The sequence below is a fragment of the Rhinolophus sinicus genome, chromosome 12, assembly GCF_057876585.1.
Source record: "Rhinolophus sinicus isolate RSI-liver-muscle chromosome 12, RSI-T2T, whole genome shotgun sequence".
Taxonomy (NCBI): domain Eukaryota; kingdom Metazoa; phylum Chordata; class Mammalia; order Chiroptera; family Rhinolophidae; genus Rhinolophus; species Rhinolophus sinicus.
This window is the reverse complement of record NC_142512.1, coordinates 27,233,419-27,251,379: the sequence shown is the minus strand read 5'-3', so window position 1 is coordinate 27,251,379 and position 17,961 is coordinate 27,233,419. Positions and strand designations below refer to the sequence as shown.

The 17,961-nt window shown below is 45.8% G+C and overlaps 1 protein-coding gene across 2 annotated transcripts in view; it reads left to right on the top strand.

Annotated features, from left to right (window-relative positions):
- The window catches only part of USP32 (ubiquitin specific peptidase 32), a 166,341-nt gene extending 160,914 nt beyond the window's left edge, over positions 1–5,427 (top strand). For both annotated transcript variants that reach the window (XM_019732553.3, XM_019732552.3), the window contains exons 31-34: positions 293–581; positions 1,676–2,100; positions 2,559–2,651; positions 3,130–5,427. In XM_019732553.3, coding sequence (XP_019588112.2) covers positions 293–581; positions 1,676–2,100; positions 2,559–2,651; positions 3,130–3,303 — 981 coding nt within the window. In that variant the 3' untranslated portion in view covers positions 3,304–5,427. The remainder of the gene's footprint in view (positions 1–292; positions 582–1,675; positions 2,101–2,558; positions 2,652–3,129) is intronic.
- Positions 5,428–17,961: the final 12,534 nt, after the last annotated feature.

The window sequence follows — 17,961 nt, the reverse complement described above, 5'->3', positions numbered from 1 at the left end:
ACCCAGAAAGCAGAGGAGTACATATAAATAGGCTCCTAGGATGTTGAAGAAATTTGGAAAGAGTGTTGGACATACACAGGCTATGAAGTTAGAGAGATTACCATGTGAGCCACACAGCTAAAGGGCAGTGACCCTACTGATAACTACGTTACATTATAAAATATATTCTTTTTGAAAAGAGGATGTTAGTTATTCTTGAACATTCACATGTATTAGATTTGGTTTTTTTTAATGTATATTTTATATCTTCAGAACTTTTTAACCCAAGTTTTTGTTACCTTTTCTCCTGCAGATTATTCATCTTAAACGATTTCAACTTGTAAATGGCCGATGGATAAAATCACAGAAAATTGTTAAATTTCCTCGTGAAAGTTTTGACCCGAGTGCTTTTTTAGTACCAAGAGATCCAGCTCTCTGCCGGCGGAAACCACTCACACCCCAGGGGGATGAGCTGTCTGAGCCCAGGGTTCCGGCAGGCGAGGTGAAGAAAGTGGATGCCCAGAACTCGGCGGGGGAAGAGGATGTGCTCCTGAGCAAGAGCCCGTCCTCACTCAGCACAAACGTCATCAATAGCCCTAAAGGTAAAAAGGCCGGGGCACCTCGTGGAGCCCAGACATCACCCTGAGGGGCGATTTCTTGAGACCCTGTAGGCTGCATGGTTTCCTCTGCCTTCCACTCTAGAGCAAAGGCAGAGTGAGATGGAAGGAACCTATCTGGAATCAGACCTATCTAGATTTGAGAGCTGTGTGACTTTTAGAAAGACACACAGCCTCCCTAGAGCTATTTTTGCATTTGTAAACTGGAGATAATACCAAGTTCACAGAGTGGGAGGATTTCATAGGTCAGAAGTGAAACACTTTACATGCTTCCTAACATGCGGTAGACATGAATGGTAGCTGTCATCCTTGTCCCCTTACTGCAAAGGTTCTCCAAGTGTGGTTTCGGAACCCCTAGAGCCCCTGAGACTCTTTTAGAGGTGTCCTGGAGGATCAGAACTATTTTCATAAAAATACTAAGACAGTTTATGCCTTTTCACGCTCATTCTGTCACAATTGTACAGTGAAGTCAGAGCCAGCTTGACGTGATCGTCAGTAAAATATATGCTTGTGTATTGTGTTTTTTTAGATTCCTCAGTTTTAATTTCTAATATGGTAAATATTGATCAATATCACCCACATAAACAAAAGTTCTAGAGGTCCTCAACAATTTGTAAGGATATATAAGAAAGTGGGCAGGGGAGCTGGGACCAAAAAATTGAAGATTTGTGAGAGGTAGAGATAGCAGAGTTCCCGTCTGTGCTGAGCAACAATAAGTACTAAATAATTGATCATATTTTTAATATTTTTAATAATTTTATGAAGGACAAGAATATGTATTTGTAAAACTCCTTAGTCTAATAGTATCGTTTTAAACCGAATCTGACCTAAATCTGCTATTTTCTAAGTTCCCACATGGTAATTTACATTTTCTGAACATTGCTGCCTGTAAGGGCTTGACACTGAGGAAGACTACAATGTAACTGATTGGCTACAGTACAAGAACTAAAGAGTAACCAGTCAGGATTTCCGGTCTTTACCTTTATGTGTACACGTGAGGTTGGCTTCAAACTTAGCATTTGGAGACCGTTTAACTTGCGGCATTTGGATTTATGAATCTTTCCTTCGCCCTTTGACAGGTTCACCGTCTTCATCAAGAAAATGTGAAAGCAGTTGTCCCTCCAGCAAAAACAGCAGCCCCAACAGTAGCCCACGGACTTTAGGGAGGAGCAAAGGGAGGCTCCGGCTACCCCAGATCAGCAGCAAAAATAAACTGTCAAGCAGTAAGGAGAACTTGGATATTGGCAAAGAGAATGGCACTGGGCAAGTGTGTGAGCTAGCTGATGCCTTGAGCCGAGGGCACAGACTGGGTGGCAGCCAACCTGAGCTGGTCACCCCTCAGGACCACGAAGTAGCTTTGGCCAATGGCTTTCTTTATGAACATGAGGCATGTGGCAATGGCTACAGCAATGGTCAGCTTGAAAACCATAGTGAAGAAGACAGCACCGATGACCAAAGAGAAGATATTCATGTTAAGCCTATTTATAATCTATATGCAATTTCGGTAAGTGGTTTGTTGTGTGGTTTTCACAGTGATCAGCATTTTTCAGTGGTTTGTTCATTCATCTTCATTCATTCATTCGTCATTTTTTCAGGGCCAGCTTGGTGACAGCCAAAGTTAGCAGTAGGTATCTTGGCCTTCTGGATAGACTCCAGGATGCTCACCGAGTACTGCAGGGGATAGTCATGTCATCATTAGAACTGGAGTCACAGGTTCAAGTCATTCACAACTGGGTGTTTCTAAGGCATTTGCGCTTTCTAAAAAATAATTACAACTATAAAATGGATTTGGAACTTTTGAATTTTGCTTTTTGTTTTGTTTTGGAAAAAGTTTAGATGGTTCTAAAACATTCTTTCTTAACCACATAAGTGATGAGTATTGTCCTGATCGGATCCTAGTACTGCGCCCCAGCCAGAGTACTGTTAACTACTAACCTACCTCAACTTTCTTCTGTCTTACAGTGCCATTCAGGAATTCTGGGCGGGGGCCATTACGTCACTTATGCCAAAAACCCAAACAGCAAGTGGTACTGTTACAATGACAGCAGCTGTAAGGTAAATGTCCCCAATCTTTGAATTAAAGAACAAAAATGGTCAAAAGATCTGGGGGACATTTGTTGAAATAAGGGGCTTTCTCCTAAACGGGAATAGGTATTTTAGAATCAGTACAGAGATGCCTTCAATATTCAAGGGAGAAAAATTATGTGTAGACTAGGGAATGAAAACATGAGTAGTAAGCGGGGGGAAGTATCAGTTAATGAGAAGAACTTCTTGTCTTTTGAACTATCGTAATTTAATGGGGATTGTTTTAGTCATTCTTTTGATTTGTCTGTGGTCAGATTATTTTCCCTACAACAAACACTGAAGATAATGGGGCTTATTTTAGGGGCAGGTATGAGACAGCCAAAATATTAAGCCGAGTGGAAGCAAACAGGTTTAGTGATTAAAGAGGATTGGTCCTCCCTTCCCTGGCAAGGATTAAGAGCCAGCAGAGGGATAGCTTTTTTATTAAATGCTGTTCTTGTCCCTTCAGGAACTTCACCCTGATGAAATTGACACCGACTCTGCCTACATTCTTTTCTATGAGCAGCAGGGGATAGACTATGCACAATTTCTGCCAAAGATTGATGGCAAAAAGATGGCAGACACAAGCAGCATGGACGAAGACTTTGAGTCCGATTACAAAAAGTACTGTGTGTTACAGTAGAGCTACCACTCTGGTTGCTAGACAGGCTGGTGGTGAGGGAGAGGACTCCCTCCCTGTAGCTGACATTTGGCAAAAGCGGCGCTGAAAGGCAAGCTCCGTGTACTTATGTTATCCCGTGACCCTGAAGCACAAAATAAAAATCCGAATGAAAATAGCAGTTAACATAACAGTAGTAATAATTTTGTTTGGCAGTCTCACACAGGCTCTCTGGTAGAGAATTTTTCAGGCAGAGCCCACCATTAGCCTGTAAACAAAAGGGTTTGGCACCAGCCACCTGGGACCAAATAAGAACTAAATTGTGCTTGTCCAGATATGAACAAATGTGTAGTGAGTATAGAGTTTACCAATAATCTTAACAAAATACTAAGAATTTCCTTGACGTCAAAATAAAACAAAACAAAAAAATTGTAGTGTTGTCTGGGGACGACATGATATGCTACCTCCTTTTTCCTGAAGTTTAATTCCATTATCTTGACAAGATAGAGAAAGCAAGATCATGAAGACGTGCAAAGGATTCCGATGGCATGGACACAGACTTTTCAATTTGTTTTTTAAACCATTTTCCCACTCTTTCTATGTCTTTCTTACTTTTTGTTTTTGTTGTTTGTGTTTGAGACACAACCAGTCATGGCGGGAGAGCCATAAATAGTGGCCAGTCTATTAGAGAGGGGGAATTTCTTAAGACTGTGTGCCTTCTACCGAGGGCCTTGGTTGGGGCACCCTATCGAGGGGCAAAAAAGCATGCTGGGCAATCCAGCTAAGATGGTCCTCCAGATGGAGGCATCTTCCTTTGGAGGATACTTCAAGTATCCTCAAAAATGTATTCCACCTCCCACTGCTGAGTGTGGTAGGGTAGTTGCCAATATTTGCACCATCTTCACATGCACATGTTGCACAGAGAGCTTCTGAGAGGGAAAGTGGCATCAAAGTTAGATGGTGTTTCATAGTTAGTGGTTATTTTTCCTTTGTTTCTTTGTTTTGCACTTTAAAAAAAGAAGAGAATACAGACAAATGAACTTTTCAAAACTTGCTCATATTTGATGGCTGTAAGGGCTATAAGTTAACTTAAATGGGGTATTCCCCCCCCATTATATTAAATTTAAAAACAGACTATACCCCAAACATTAATAGTGTGTATTTTTAATGAAATTGGCAGTTTTAGAAGTAAATTTTTGTTTTGTTTTGTTTGCATGTCCATTTATTTTATTTTTATTTTATTTTTTATTTTGGTGTTTGTCTTTTTTTGTTTTTTAATTTCACAGTAGTGGTCATCAAAAGTTATGTTTCTTTGCTCACTTTATTTTTTCCTCCAATAATTCAAGACTGGAACAAAAATATAAATGTTATTTATTACAGGCAGCATTTTTTTTCTTGTGTTTTTTGAATATATATGCAAAGTAAATACTTCAGGGTTTTTTTTTCAGTCTTTTTTTATTCATTTCGACCCTGGAAGTTGATTCTCATTAATTATCAGATTTCGTTATCCTCCCTTCCTCGCAGATAGTAGGCACCAGTGTAACTGAGTGTTCGTGTTTTGGTATCTGAGGTCAGTTACTACGGTCCAGTTCTTCTCAGAGCGTTTGGAAAGGTTGCCTTAAAGGCTGCCTACATTGAAAACCTATTCAGAAGAAGACGGTAATTACAAGTAGGAAGGAGTGGCCTAAATGGTATCATGTGATGAAGTCAGACAAAATGAAGACTCTCTAGTGTCATGATTTTCAGTATATATAAAAATATGTCCATTCCTACCTGGACAAGTCCCATGAAAAAGTGGAAGATTTTAAGTAATTTCCGTACAGATGTTTTATTTAAGCAGGTAGCACAATCTACTAATGTTGTTTGATCTGTGTTTGTTATATTGGTTGTAATTAATTTTTTTAATTCATGACTAGCAGAAAATTTATTAAATTAACTATTAACTACATTCACCTTGTAAATTACTGTATAAAACTTGTTGACAATGCACTGACTTTAGAAAGATGTTAATGTACATAAATAGAGTGTAAATAAAATAGTGTTGATGTACTGAAATACAAACTGTATAAAAGAGTATTGGTAATTGTATATGGAGTGTACCTGTTTATCTGTAACTATTATCCAAACAAATTAAATACTGTGGATGCATCTATGTGCTATTTTTCCTCTATACACATAAACACAAAAAAGAGTCAAATTCTTCAGCCTTTCTCTCTGTGACACTGTTTTAATTCTCCTACTTGTATTAAACCTACCTGACTTACAGAGTAGACGCTCCATCTCTGAGAGAGTGGAAACTGTTGAAAGCAAGACAAGATACCTGCCCTGACCAGGTGAATTAATTTAAACTTGGCTCAGATCCTTGTTAGGAAATTATTTGAAAGGCATTGAAGGGAGTGGGGAAGAAGGGTAGAGAGCAGGTGGTGAGCTGAGACTTGATGAAGGAGGTCTTACAACAGTTTTCATGCAGATTAGGAGATAAGGGGAAGAAGAGGAAGACCTTGTTTGTATAATGCCTTGAGATGATCTTGGGTTTCTAGGGGATGTCCCTGGTTGTCTCTGGAGAGGCCACCAAAGGCAGTTGGCAGCACTGAGAAGAGTCAAAGATTTAGAACTGTGGGTCCTTCACCCTTAGCGCCTGTTTGTTTACATTTAAAGGGAGAATACCTACCTCTCGGGCTTGTATTAAGTAAATAAAATATATAAATGCCTGGCACGGTGTGGGGACACCTAGGAGAGCAGTTTCCAGGCTCTCGGCCTCACGTGGAAAGGTGCTGGCTCGGTTATTAGATGGCCATCAGCTGTAATCAGATGGCCATCAGCTGTAGCTGGTTGGCCATCAGGTGTTACCGGTTTGCCGTTAGCCCCTAATATAACTGCCGTGGCTGCGCTGGCAAGGGGGTTGGTTGGTAGAGAAGCAGACGGCAGATTGCTCATCGTGTGGCTCCTGCTTCTTGTATCGCCAACCCAGCCGCCAGCGAGAATATAGTGGTATGAACCCCCCCATCCATGGCTCCGTGGGTGTTCCTTTTTGACCCCCACCATATTCTGCGTTCTTATGCGGGGAGTGGGACCAGAGACCCCGCATGACACACAGTTTCTTGGTGAGTCCTCAGTAAATGTGAAATTCCACCCATATGAGATTCCTACCCCTGTTTTGCAAAAAGGTTTTTTTATTCCTTTGCTATACTGATGCTAAAAGAATTTAATAGCCCTCTGCTCACATTCTCCATAAACAGGAATACACATTAAAAATGTATAGCATGAAACGTATTGGATCAGCAGCAATGGTAGCTTATTTAAGGAAACGAACAAACAGAAAAAGGATCCAAAAAGTCATTGGAAATGAAGCACAGTTCCTACAGTGCCCGTCTGTCTCTGGCTCAAAAAGGCAGCCTTGAAAAGGACCAGCTTATGGAGAAGGGTAAGCATTTTGTTTCTTGTTTCTGAATGGCCCTATAAGTTGGGAGGTCCCTCTGCAAGCCAGACACAAGCCACCAGTGTACGCCGTGTGCCCTCTGGTGAGTAGGAAGGTCATGGACTTTGAGTCCACCAAGTCAGAGGTCAGATTCTAGCTCTGCTGTTACAACAGTGGTGACCTAAAACCAGTGTCTTAGACTCTCAGGTTTCTCATGCCCAATGCAAATAACCACTTTACTTCCAAAGGTTATAAGGAATTGGGCCAGTGTGAGCTGCGCCGCAACGAGATTGAAACAACTACTTGACTTGGAGCTGATGGGTCCTGGAAAAACACACTTAAATAATTAAAAGTTTGAAAGAAAAAAAAAAAGGTTCTAAGGAATAGTTAATACATGTAAATAGCCACAGAGCCTGATACCTGTTAGGTATTCAAATAATAGTATTCCTTCCACACTTAGGAAAACAACACACGTATAATATAACAATAGTGTTATGATCAAGTTCATTACCAGTCCAGGGGCACACAGATAAAACTTGTGAGCGTGTTACAGGTACAAAGCTTTGTGCTAGGTTCTCTGGGGACAGCAGTTTCCAACCTAGCAATTCATCAGCATCAAAATAGGTTAGGAGCTTGTTAAATGTGCTGATTCTGGGGTCCCACCCATCATCATATTACACCTGTGCCTATCTACACCCCGATTTATGAAACTCTCTTCCCATGCAGTCCAAGAGTCTGCATTTTAATAGATTTCTTATGAGAGCTACTTTGGCAGCCACTTTGCACTTATGGAAACCACTGCTTCAGGCAATGAATCTTTACTTCCAGTCTATTTAGGAAAAGATACATACACACACCTGAGGAGGAGTGATAGTAATTAACCAAAGCTCCCTAGATGTAATTGTCTCTGATGAAATGCTAACTGATGACCTGAGGCAATAGGCTGTTGACAAAGTACTTAGGGAAAACCAAATTGGAAAGGGAAGTGAGCTGCACCATGAAGCCAGACCAGGGTTTCCTGGTCAGAAGCGTGCAGAACAGCCTAGCAATGTAGACGGATGAGGGAGCAGACGTGAGGCGTTGCAGAGGCTGGGTGGGCCTGTTGGAGCTTGAGTCGAAGGTGCAGGGGGAGCACAGTAGAAGATAACAAGCAGGCAGAAACCACGTCGTGAGGCCTTTGTAGGTCAGACCAGTTATAATAAAAGTGTTTCACATTGCCAAGTATTTCAGTATGGTTGAAAAGCACTGTCGTATGGTTTACGTAAGTGCACACTTATCTATTTGAGACCATTTTAGTATAAACACATTTTTGTTTGCTGTAATTAAGTTGCTCTTTTTAATACACACAATCCACTTTTGTTGAAATTTCTCATGGTAATGAACTTTGGATCTTACCACAAGCCCAAGAGGAACACAGATGGATACTAGGCTTAAAGTGCTCCAAGAAGGTCAAAGTAAGTGGAGAAAAAAGGAATCAATCAGGCAGGAGGTGGGAGAAAAACTAGAAGGGCTTTGAAAAGGGAGAAAGCATGCTGGAGAGAGGAGCCCTGTCATAGCTGAGTGTGACCTAGAGAACAGAGGAAAGGCGAGTGGGTTGTTGGAGGTGTGCAAGGCCCTTGGGAGCCACGGAGGGTGGGGGGTGCTTTTTCAGTTCTCCACAGCATGATCCTCTGCTGCTGATGGCTACACCCCAGTACTCACTTGGCTGAGATCGGGTAGGAAGAAGGGGACTTCCATACTGGGGATAAACAGGGAGTCTCCCAAAATGGATCAGGAGATGCCTGTGTTCGTCAGAAGCTGCTATAGCCCTAAGTTCCGGGCAGTCATGACCCCACAGAAAGCAGCGGATAAGAAATCTAGTCTGCAGTGTGTGCTCTACTCCTTGTAGAATTGTATGACCTTGAGCACAAGTCACTTGTCTCTTCTGCATCTCAGTTCCCTTTGTCAATGAAGGGGTTACATTGGGTCAGCTTTTATTTCGAAACAACAGTGGGTCCGGATCCTTTCTTCCAACTGTATTTTATCTGAAGGACCGATACCCAAAGCAGATGAGGTTGGAATTGCCCAGGTTGAAGTAAGGGTAGGGGGTGGGGCGCTGCTTGAACAACCTGTGAGGCTCTGTATCAAATGTTCACTCCGGCACCTTTGACATCTAAGCATTCAGAAAGTGGATCATGCAGCGCTGCTGTCGCACCAAGCAGCTCCCAGAGAATTGTTCCGGCAGCAGAAGAGATTCTTACTGGGTCTGCTGGAAATCACGGTGGCAGCAGGGTGAAACTTTCTGAAGTGGTTTTGCTACTCTCAGCACATGTGGACAGAGGAAAAGCCAGCCAACTAGTGTGCAGGCCAACCTCCCTCCCCTGCAGAGACCTCAGGTGGGAGTACCTGCAGCATCTGTGGCTGGGCATCTCCAGGAAGCCAGCCCCAGAGCCCGTGGCCTTTGATTGTGCCAGCTGGAGAAAGTCACGGCTGCCACTCCTTGTTTGCAGAGCTCCCAGAGGCTTGGAACTATAAATAAACATCCTCTCACTTTGAGAGAGAGAGGAAACTAAATGGCAGAGTTTATCACTCATACATCAAATGTTTATTACTAGTACTGTCAATGTAAGAATGCCCAAACGTGCAGAAAATTTTTATAACAGTTGATTAGAGTTTATTTGAGCCAAACAGGATATGCCAGAAGCAACAGAGAATGCTTCAGAGAATGACAGTTTTTCACTTTCTTTTATGCATTTGGAATTGAGGGAATGAATGTAAGGAAGGTAACATGAAGGTGGGAGAGAGCAAGGCGAGGATTGGATTACAGGAGAGTTAAGATTAGGTGCTCTCTTGAGGGTGACTATGCTTCAGGTCTGAAAAAGAGGTACTTCAAATGTGTGTTCCCGAGATACACAAAAACAATGGACAGGTGTCGTGCCGGGGGACCTGCGAGGTCTCTGCTCCCGCTCCCCACATAAGAACGCAGGATACAGTGAGGCCAAAAAGGAACACCCACGGAGCCATAGATGGGGGAGTCATACCACTATATTCTCTCTGGCGGCACTATACTCTCACTGGAGGCTGGATCCACACTGTCCGCAAACCGCCATCCACACTTGCCAGCCCAGCCACCATCTTCTTGCTAGGCCCCATTTTCTGCTAGCATAGCCACAGCAGTTATATTACTGGCCAATGGCTCACTGGTTACAGCTGACGGCCAACTAGCCACAGCTGCTGGCCATGCAATCACAGTTGATGACCATTTACTACCTGAGCCAACACCTTTCTATGTGAGGCCGAGACGGCCTGGAAACTACTTTCTGGGGCTCTGCCCCCACAACAGGGCTTGCTTAAGGCAAAAATAAAACCTTTTACTAAAGAAGTTACAGGCCTGGGGTGTGATTACCAACCATGACCTGCCCAGTTAGGAGATTCTGATCAGATCACCCCATGAAGTTACATTCACTCAGGTTAATTTTTCATCCACGGTACTATTATGGGGCATAAAGTATACTCCTGTGCTTGGAACCAGAAAAAGTGCTGGAGCGAGCACTTAGACATTGAATGGACCCCATACTAGGTGTGTTTCAGTCGTCATGTAATGCTCACCACAGCAATGAGGAATGCGTTATCATTCATTTTTATAGATAAAGAAACTGAGACTCAGTAAGATTAAGTCTCTTACCCAACACACAGATAAAATGTTTCCAAGATGGATTCAAACCCGGGTAAATCCGACTGCTTCTATACCACCCCGATTCACCTGAACTGGAGTCTGTAATCCACAATTTAGCAACTCCTGGCAAGAAGGTCTGTCATTCTGAGCCTTAGTGATCAGTTTTTGACAAGGAACAGGAGTCATGATAACCCTGATAAAGAGACTGTGAAAAAACCCTTTTACAACTTTCCTAATAACACGTATGCAAGTGCAAAGTATTATTGCTACATAAGGAGAGGAAGTGAGTGTCCTTGCCCTCTTCCTGGAAGATGAAATACTTAGAAGCAAATAGCTCTGCAGTGGCCCTTGATGGAGACCGACATCCTAAATTTGCTCTCTTCACTTCTGGTGGCCCAGGGACCTTGGGAGGTGGACAGAGGAAGACAGAAGGGGCTGTAGAAGGGGAGAGAGAAAGAAAGGCCTCTAGCTCCAAACTGGACTTTGAAGTGTCTGATAATATCTTTATCAGGGATTTAACAGGGATGTGATAGCTCCAGAGGCAGGATGGGAAAGACAAGGGCTGAATAAGCTGTTCTCGGGAAGGCGGCCCACCAGTCCCAGCAGCCATGAGATTCCCGTGTTCCCCACGGGCCCGCTGCCAGACCGGGGTACCTGACGATGCATAACCCACTGAGGACAATGCCTCCTCCCTTACGCTGGAGCCTTTTCCTTCCTGGCCTTTCCTGGGAAGGGAGGGATAACAATTGAGCCTGACCGTTTATACCCAGGTGTTTGCACCCATAAGGCTGGTCTCTAAAGCAAATTCCACATGTCCATCCGGCCACCACAGCAGACCCATCACGCAGCAGGCAGGCTCCTCGGCTGCCTTCCATTCATTCCTGGCTGTGCTGAGACCCAGAGAGGCAGCTCATTGTCTTTTCTCCAGGGTGTATGAACTCAACTTTCGTTTTCTCATCTCTCCTCTTTGATAATGGGAATGCTAGTCCTCAATCCAAAACTGAGGGAGAAAGGGAAAGAAAGTGGGGAGCACGGGAATCTCACGGCTGCCGGGACTGGCGGGCCACCTTCCCGAGAACAGCTTATTCAGCCCTTGTCTTTCCCATCCCTGTTAAATCCCTGATCAAGATGTTATCAGACACTTCAAAATTCAGTTTGGAGCCAGAGGCCTTAGCTGGCCCAGAGTCATAGAAGAGGGGGACTTGGAGTTTTGGTGTGGCATCTGTCAGTCAGCCTGTGGGAGTCACAGTGGGGTCAGAAGGGAAATGCAAGTGGCATATGAAAACAGCAATTTCACCAAAACACTGATACTGCTTGTAGGGAGCAAGCAGCTCCCTTTGGTAACCCTCAAGTGGAGTATGAGAAAGTGGGAGCAACTCCAACCCTGGCGCCCAGTCTGAGGGGATGCCTGGGGGAGGCAGTGGTGGTGCTGCATGAGGGATACCCAGGAAATTGAGTAGTCCTGCCCAGCAGACACCACCTGGCAGGTGAAAAGACTATTTAAGGCAGTTTAGATACCCACTGAAGGCTGCCGTCAACAAGTAGAGGGACAGCAGGGACCGTAAGAGTAAGATCCAATGAAATCTGTGTCATCACAGCAAGTGGCCTTTTGGTGAGCCCGAGGCTGTTGTGGTCACACAATCACAGCCAGCACAGAAACTGATTCGCAAGACGCTTCTGTGTGGAATTCGCTGATGGTTCAAGTTTAGTGAGTGGGGCGAGGTTGGGGAGAACTATGGGAGAAATTTCTGGGGAAATAACCACCCAGGTCCACTGGTAACTTCAGCTGGCCCCACTGAGAGCTCATTTTTGTTTTTTGTTTTTGTTTTTGTTTTTAAATTTTATTGGGCAATATTGAGGAACAGTGTGTTTCTCCAGGGCCCATCAGCTCCAAGTTGTTGTCCTTCAGTCTAGTTGTGGAGGGCGCAGCTCAGCTCCAAGTGCAGTTGCCATTTTTAATCTTTAGTTGCAGCGGGCGCAGCCCACCATCCCATGCAGGAATTGAACCGGCAACCTTGTTAGGAGCTCACGCTCTAACCAACCGAGCCATCTGGCCGCCCCTCCAGAAGCTCAGCGGCAGCTCATTGTCTTCAATCTAGTTGAGGAGGCCACAGCTCACTGGCCCATGTGGGAATCAAACCGGCAACCTTGTTGTTCAGAGCTCGTGCTCTAACCAACTGAGTCATCTGACTGCCCCGAGAGCTCATTTTTGGAGAAAAGACAGTGGGCTGCCAGTTTAGGTCTCAGCACAGACAGGAATGAATGGAAGTTACACTGGGACCCAGCGTGTCACACCCAACTCTTTTCCCTTAAGAGAGGTGTCTCCCGGAGGCTCCTTAGGCAGTAGACCCAGGCAAGACAGCCCTACCTTGTTCCTTTATGTGACTTAACCCCATGGCTGGACATGATGAACCCACGGCTTACACTGGAGTGAAGCCCCAGTTTGAGCTGTCGCCTCGTGGAGGTTGTGGCCAGGCTAGGCCCAGTGATCAGGAAGCACGTTCCCTGAGGAGGGCACATGATGCTGTGGAAAAACAGTAGCCGATGAGCAAGCAAGTTGTATGCCCAGCTCCCATGTATGGAAACAGCTGTTCAAACTGTAACAAAGCCAGGTTGATTGTGTCCTGTTACTGAAGGAAAGGCAGCATACATAGAGCTCGGAAAACCATGCTTGTCACTCAGCATTGCCCCATGGGCAAGGTAAATATTTAAATTTGGCCCTGGAATGGTGCCTGCTAATTCCGTGCTTTGCTATCATTTTTTCTTTTATTCATTCATCCTGCAAACCTTTGCTGCCGGCTCCCCTCTGGGTGGCCAGCCCTGACCTGGCACTGCCATAATCTTGATAAGATAGGATCCTGCAGTCTTCCCTTAGCGGGTCTGGGGTTAGGGGTTAGGGGGTCGGGGGTGGGTAGGAGGAGAGCAGAGATTAGGGAAGGCTTCACAAAGGAGTCACATTTAAGCTGGCTTTTATATGGTCTGTAAACCTCGTGAGAAGAGGTCTAGGGACAGGGCAGAGCATTCCAGGCCAGGGAAGAGCATGTGTCCCCAGGGTAGGGCAGGCTTAGTGATTTCTACAGTCACATTCCCCTGTACGAGAGGACTCCCTAGAGGCACTTTCAGTTCAAGAGAAGCAGCAAGGACTGCAGGGTTTGTAGCTCTGGCGGCAGCTCCCTGGCTGGCAAGGAACAAATTCCTTTAACTCTCTAAGTCTCAGTTTCCCTCAGAAAAATGACAGGCCATGGTGATCAGAGGATGCACTTGAGTATCAAACTGTCTGGGTCCAAATTCTATTGCTATGCTACTTGCTAGCCTTGAGTCCCGTGTATTTCATTTCCCCATTGAACATGGAGAAAATCGGAATGCCCTTCTCAGAAACTTGTTCTAGGAACTGAGATATTAACACGTTGCGTACGGCGGGGTTTAAATCCCTCATACCCCTCTGTTCCGGCAGGTTTTTAAAAGAAACTACTTTAAAGTGCACTCTTCTCTTTAAAGCGTAAATGCTTCTATGTCATTTATTATTTTTCTATGGAATTTTTTAGGATTTACTCACCTATGATGTTAGTAATCCCTCCTGGTGTGATACTGCAGAAAGCAGCTTCCTTTGTGCAGTAGGACAATATGTATTTCATGAGGTATCACCGAAGAGTTAAATAAAATAATTCGGTGTTTTTCCAAAAATAACATAATTCAAAATCGCTTAAGGGATACTAAGGTTCCAAATGTTATAAACAAATCACTACAGTTCTGGAAAACTCTGTTTATTCGTACATCCACTGTTGTGAATGTAACACGTGAAATGACTCATGGGTGAAAAAATGTATCCGATTCAAAATCACTATTTTTTTAGAAAAAAAATATGAATTCTAAAAAGTGTACATATGATGCAGACTTTATTCATTAACGACATTTGCCCGTTAGATATTAACGAAACACAAATAATTCAATAAAATATGCACAGTAAAAAGAGTCAACAGTAAAAACGAGAATTCTCGTTATCCGCCCTTAACGCATGGCTCAGAAGAAAAACAAAGATTCTCGTGATCCGTACGCAACGTGTTAAGCATGTCAAACAGTTTTACCTGAATAACTATTATTATAGTGTTATCTGTGTAGTGTCAGGACTAGCAACGCCTGCCCCAGGGTCCTTCTAATTCAGTACTGATTGAGAGCCTACTGTGTGCTCTCTGGGCACTGATGTGCCTCCGTCCTGCCGTTTGGCTTCCCCGGGGGAAGGTGACGGAGTTTAGTGTGCAGGATGTTGATGAAGGAGCACCTCTCGGACCAACACCGGTGGAAGAGAGTGGGAGGAAGCAGGACTGGGAAGGGGGAGGCACTGCCATGCAGGTCCACTGGTAACCTCGACTGGTCCCACCGAGAGCTCGGAAGCTGGAAAGTCCTGTCGGACTCACCCTCAATTAGCCAGCCCTTTATACCCCCACCTGGATCCATCGTTGGCCGTGGCCTCCTGGTAAAGGAGTGTGACCTTGAATGAAGAGGCTTCCTCTCCCTGAAGAGGCCAAGGGCTGAAGACGCCTGCCCACTGGCAGCACTCAGAGCTGGGACAAGCCGTTCCTTGAAGGGGCTGTGACCTCGGCATCACAGTGTCCACCACGAGCAGTAAACAAATCAGATAAAAATTCCCTCGGTCCTGAAGAGGCTGTTCCCCTGGGATCTTGGGTTCGAAATGACACTGCCAGGATTGTGTGAGAATAATGGGTGTAAAGCATCTTACTTTAAAGTGCGGGGCATAACAGAGTAGGGGTGCAAAGAATGGTAACTGAAGGAAGTAAAACAGATCCAGGGAGATTATGAGGGGAAAGGAATTGGAGGAAGTGCGTCTAATTTGGACAGCGAGGACTCAAGTACCCACTGGTGTCTGGTTTCCGCTCTTCCTGCACTCGAGGCCGAGGCCGTGACGTGGGCCGGAACAACCCCCTGAGGGGCTCCTGCACCTCTTGAGTCTCCTCAGTTCGTCAATAAAGCCCTGCATCAGGCGCTTTCTCACTCCACCTGGGGGCGACAACCAGGCGCTGTCTGAGGGTTCCCTTCCGCAAGAAGTGTCTGGGATGATGGGTGGGATCCCGCTGGGCTGCAGGAAAGGAGCGCTGGCACCTCCAGCTCAGTGAGGCGGGAGTCAGTCAGTCTGCTCCAAGGGAGCAGAGGAATAAGACATTTCCTTGGCAATGGCCTCTCCCAAGTTGTTGGAAAACTGGGGATGAAATCCACAAGCAAAAGGGGCTGTTCCAACAACCTCTCAGGAGTGCCCAGCTGCCCTCCCCACAGGAATTACCCTTTCTAGGAGCGAAAACTGATCGCCCCGTTTTACTATCAGTTCCTGGAAGGTGTACCCAGCTGGAGGGAGAGGGAGATGGTCAAGCGGAGGAAGAGGTGGTGGCGGTCTCAGTCTCCTGGCCCTTCTTTTGTCTACCCTTCTCTCTTGGTCTGTTTCCCTGAGGTAGGTGGGGTGGGGGTAGGGTCACCAGACCTAGTAAGTAGAAATACAGGCCACCCAGTTCCATTTCAATTTCAGATAAACAACAAATAATGTTTTAGTAGAAGTGTGCTCCATGCAATTTGGGGGATATACTTTTAAAAAAATGTGTTGTTAGCTCAGTTGGTTAGAGGGTGGTGTTCTTAACACCAAGGTTGCCGGTTCGATCCCCACGTGGGCCACTGTGAGCTGCGCCCTCCACAACTAGATTGAAACAACTGACTTGGAGCTTTTGGGTCCTGGAAAAACAGTTAAATAAATAAAAGTGGTTTTTTTTTAAATGTGTTGTTTATCTGAAATTCAAATTTACCCAGTAACCCTAGGTGGGTGCTGACCACTAGCAAACCCAGACAGGACAGGTCTCCTGGCAGACAGCCAGCGACAGGGCCAGCGATGAAGGGAGGGACACATCGGAGGGCGCACCACTAACCCTGCAGCTCCCGGGGAAGGTGAAGGGCTGGAGGAAAGTGAAATGGGAACTGGTCCCCAGCCCAAACAATCCCTCAGCAGGAATGCAGAAGGGGTGCTGGGTAGGCTCAGCCTGACTCCCACCCTGAGCCCCACCCAACAAGGCAGGGACCTGAGGGCTGCAGAGCAGCCTGGGCCTCAACGGGCCCCTTGGCGCCCCCTGTTATTCTGGGTGACCTTAGGCAACTCTGGGCAAAGGTCAGGCTGGGAGGCCCGCCTCAGTGTATGATGGTATGGAGTGTTGGAGAGAGTGTCTGAGAAGAGAGGTGGGTCCCACAAGGGTCTTGCAGTTTCTTCTTTGCATAGAACTGTGACCCCACCACGCATCTACTACTTACCACAGAGGTGACCCAGTGTATCACTCCTCAGAATTCCAACCTCCACCCACTATTCCCAGCCTTCATCCCTGGGGCGGCCAGTTTCTCCCCATCTGTAGGTCCTACCCATCCTTCCATGCTCTCAGAAAAAGAATCATAATGATAACTATGAATTATTGAATACATCCCCTTGGCCAGGTATCAGCTTTACAGCAACCCTGTGAGTTAAATGTCATCACTGTCCCCATTTTACAGATGAGGAAACTGAGGCTTAGGTGAATTAAATTACCAAAGGCACCTCACTAACTAGTCATCAGTGGAAAGGGACTCAAACCCAGGCTGGGGTGACTCTGGGGCCCATGCCCCAAGTGTGTCTGTGCGTCCCTCACAGCCTGTAGTTTCATAGAGTTGGTACTACTGTGCCCTGTATCTCTGCCTTTTGGCCTGGAGTCTTGGAGGAAGGGCACAGACTGGGTTTTTTCTTCCTGAATCCTCAGTCCTGGCACAGAGGAAATAACAGCATGTGTTGTTGAAAGACTAAATTTCATTCCAAAATGTACCCAGATCCCTTCCTTGTCCCCTGTCCCGCTCCCTGTCCCAGGCCTTGCAGCAGCCAACACTTCCATGTGTCCAGTCTCAGCTGGGGCCAGGGTTCGGAGGAAGGAACTGGCTTGTGACTTCGTCTGTCCTGTAGCTCTCCTCCAAAGGAAGCCCCTCCCCAGGTGCCTGGGCCCTGGGACAAGTCCTTGGTCTCCAGAGGAGATAATGCCTTTGTTCCGACTGGGATAAACAAACAGAGCCTGCTCTCTAAGTGTGTAATGCAAGGTGCAGGAGCAGTGCCCCACCCGCGGACACAGGCCTGGCCTTTCTCCCAAGGTCACCAGCAGGAGCCTGGGGGCAGCTAGGCCCAGTTAGATGGAAGGGCTACGCTTCGCCCATTTGTCAGGTGAATAAACTAAGACCCAGAGCAGGGAAGCCATGCCTGCAAGGCTACCAGCTTCCCTGCTTCTGCCCACCCATAACCCACACATAAGCACAGAGCCTCAGGGTCATGTCACGCGGGAGCACCAGGCACTGTGTGGTCTCTGTAGAGCCAGCCCCTGGAGTTTTGTGACACAGCAGCCTTTACAGGTACCTGTGTGCATGTACACGCACACCAGCAGCATGGGCCCCCATAGGCCCTTATGCTCCCCCCGACCCCTCCCTTCCCTGTTCCCACACTGTCAGATCAGAGCCACAGGAAGCAGGGCCAGCAAGTGTGCAAACCGAGAGCCAAGACGGGGAAGTTTGTTTTCCAAGAATCATCTAAACACACGGGGAGTATTTT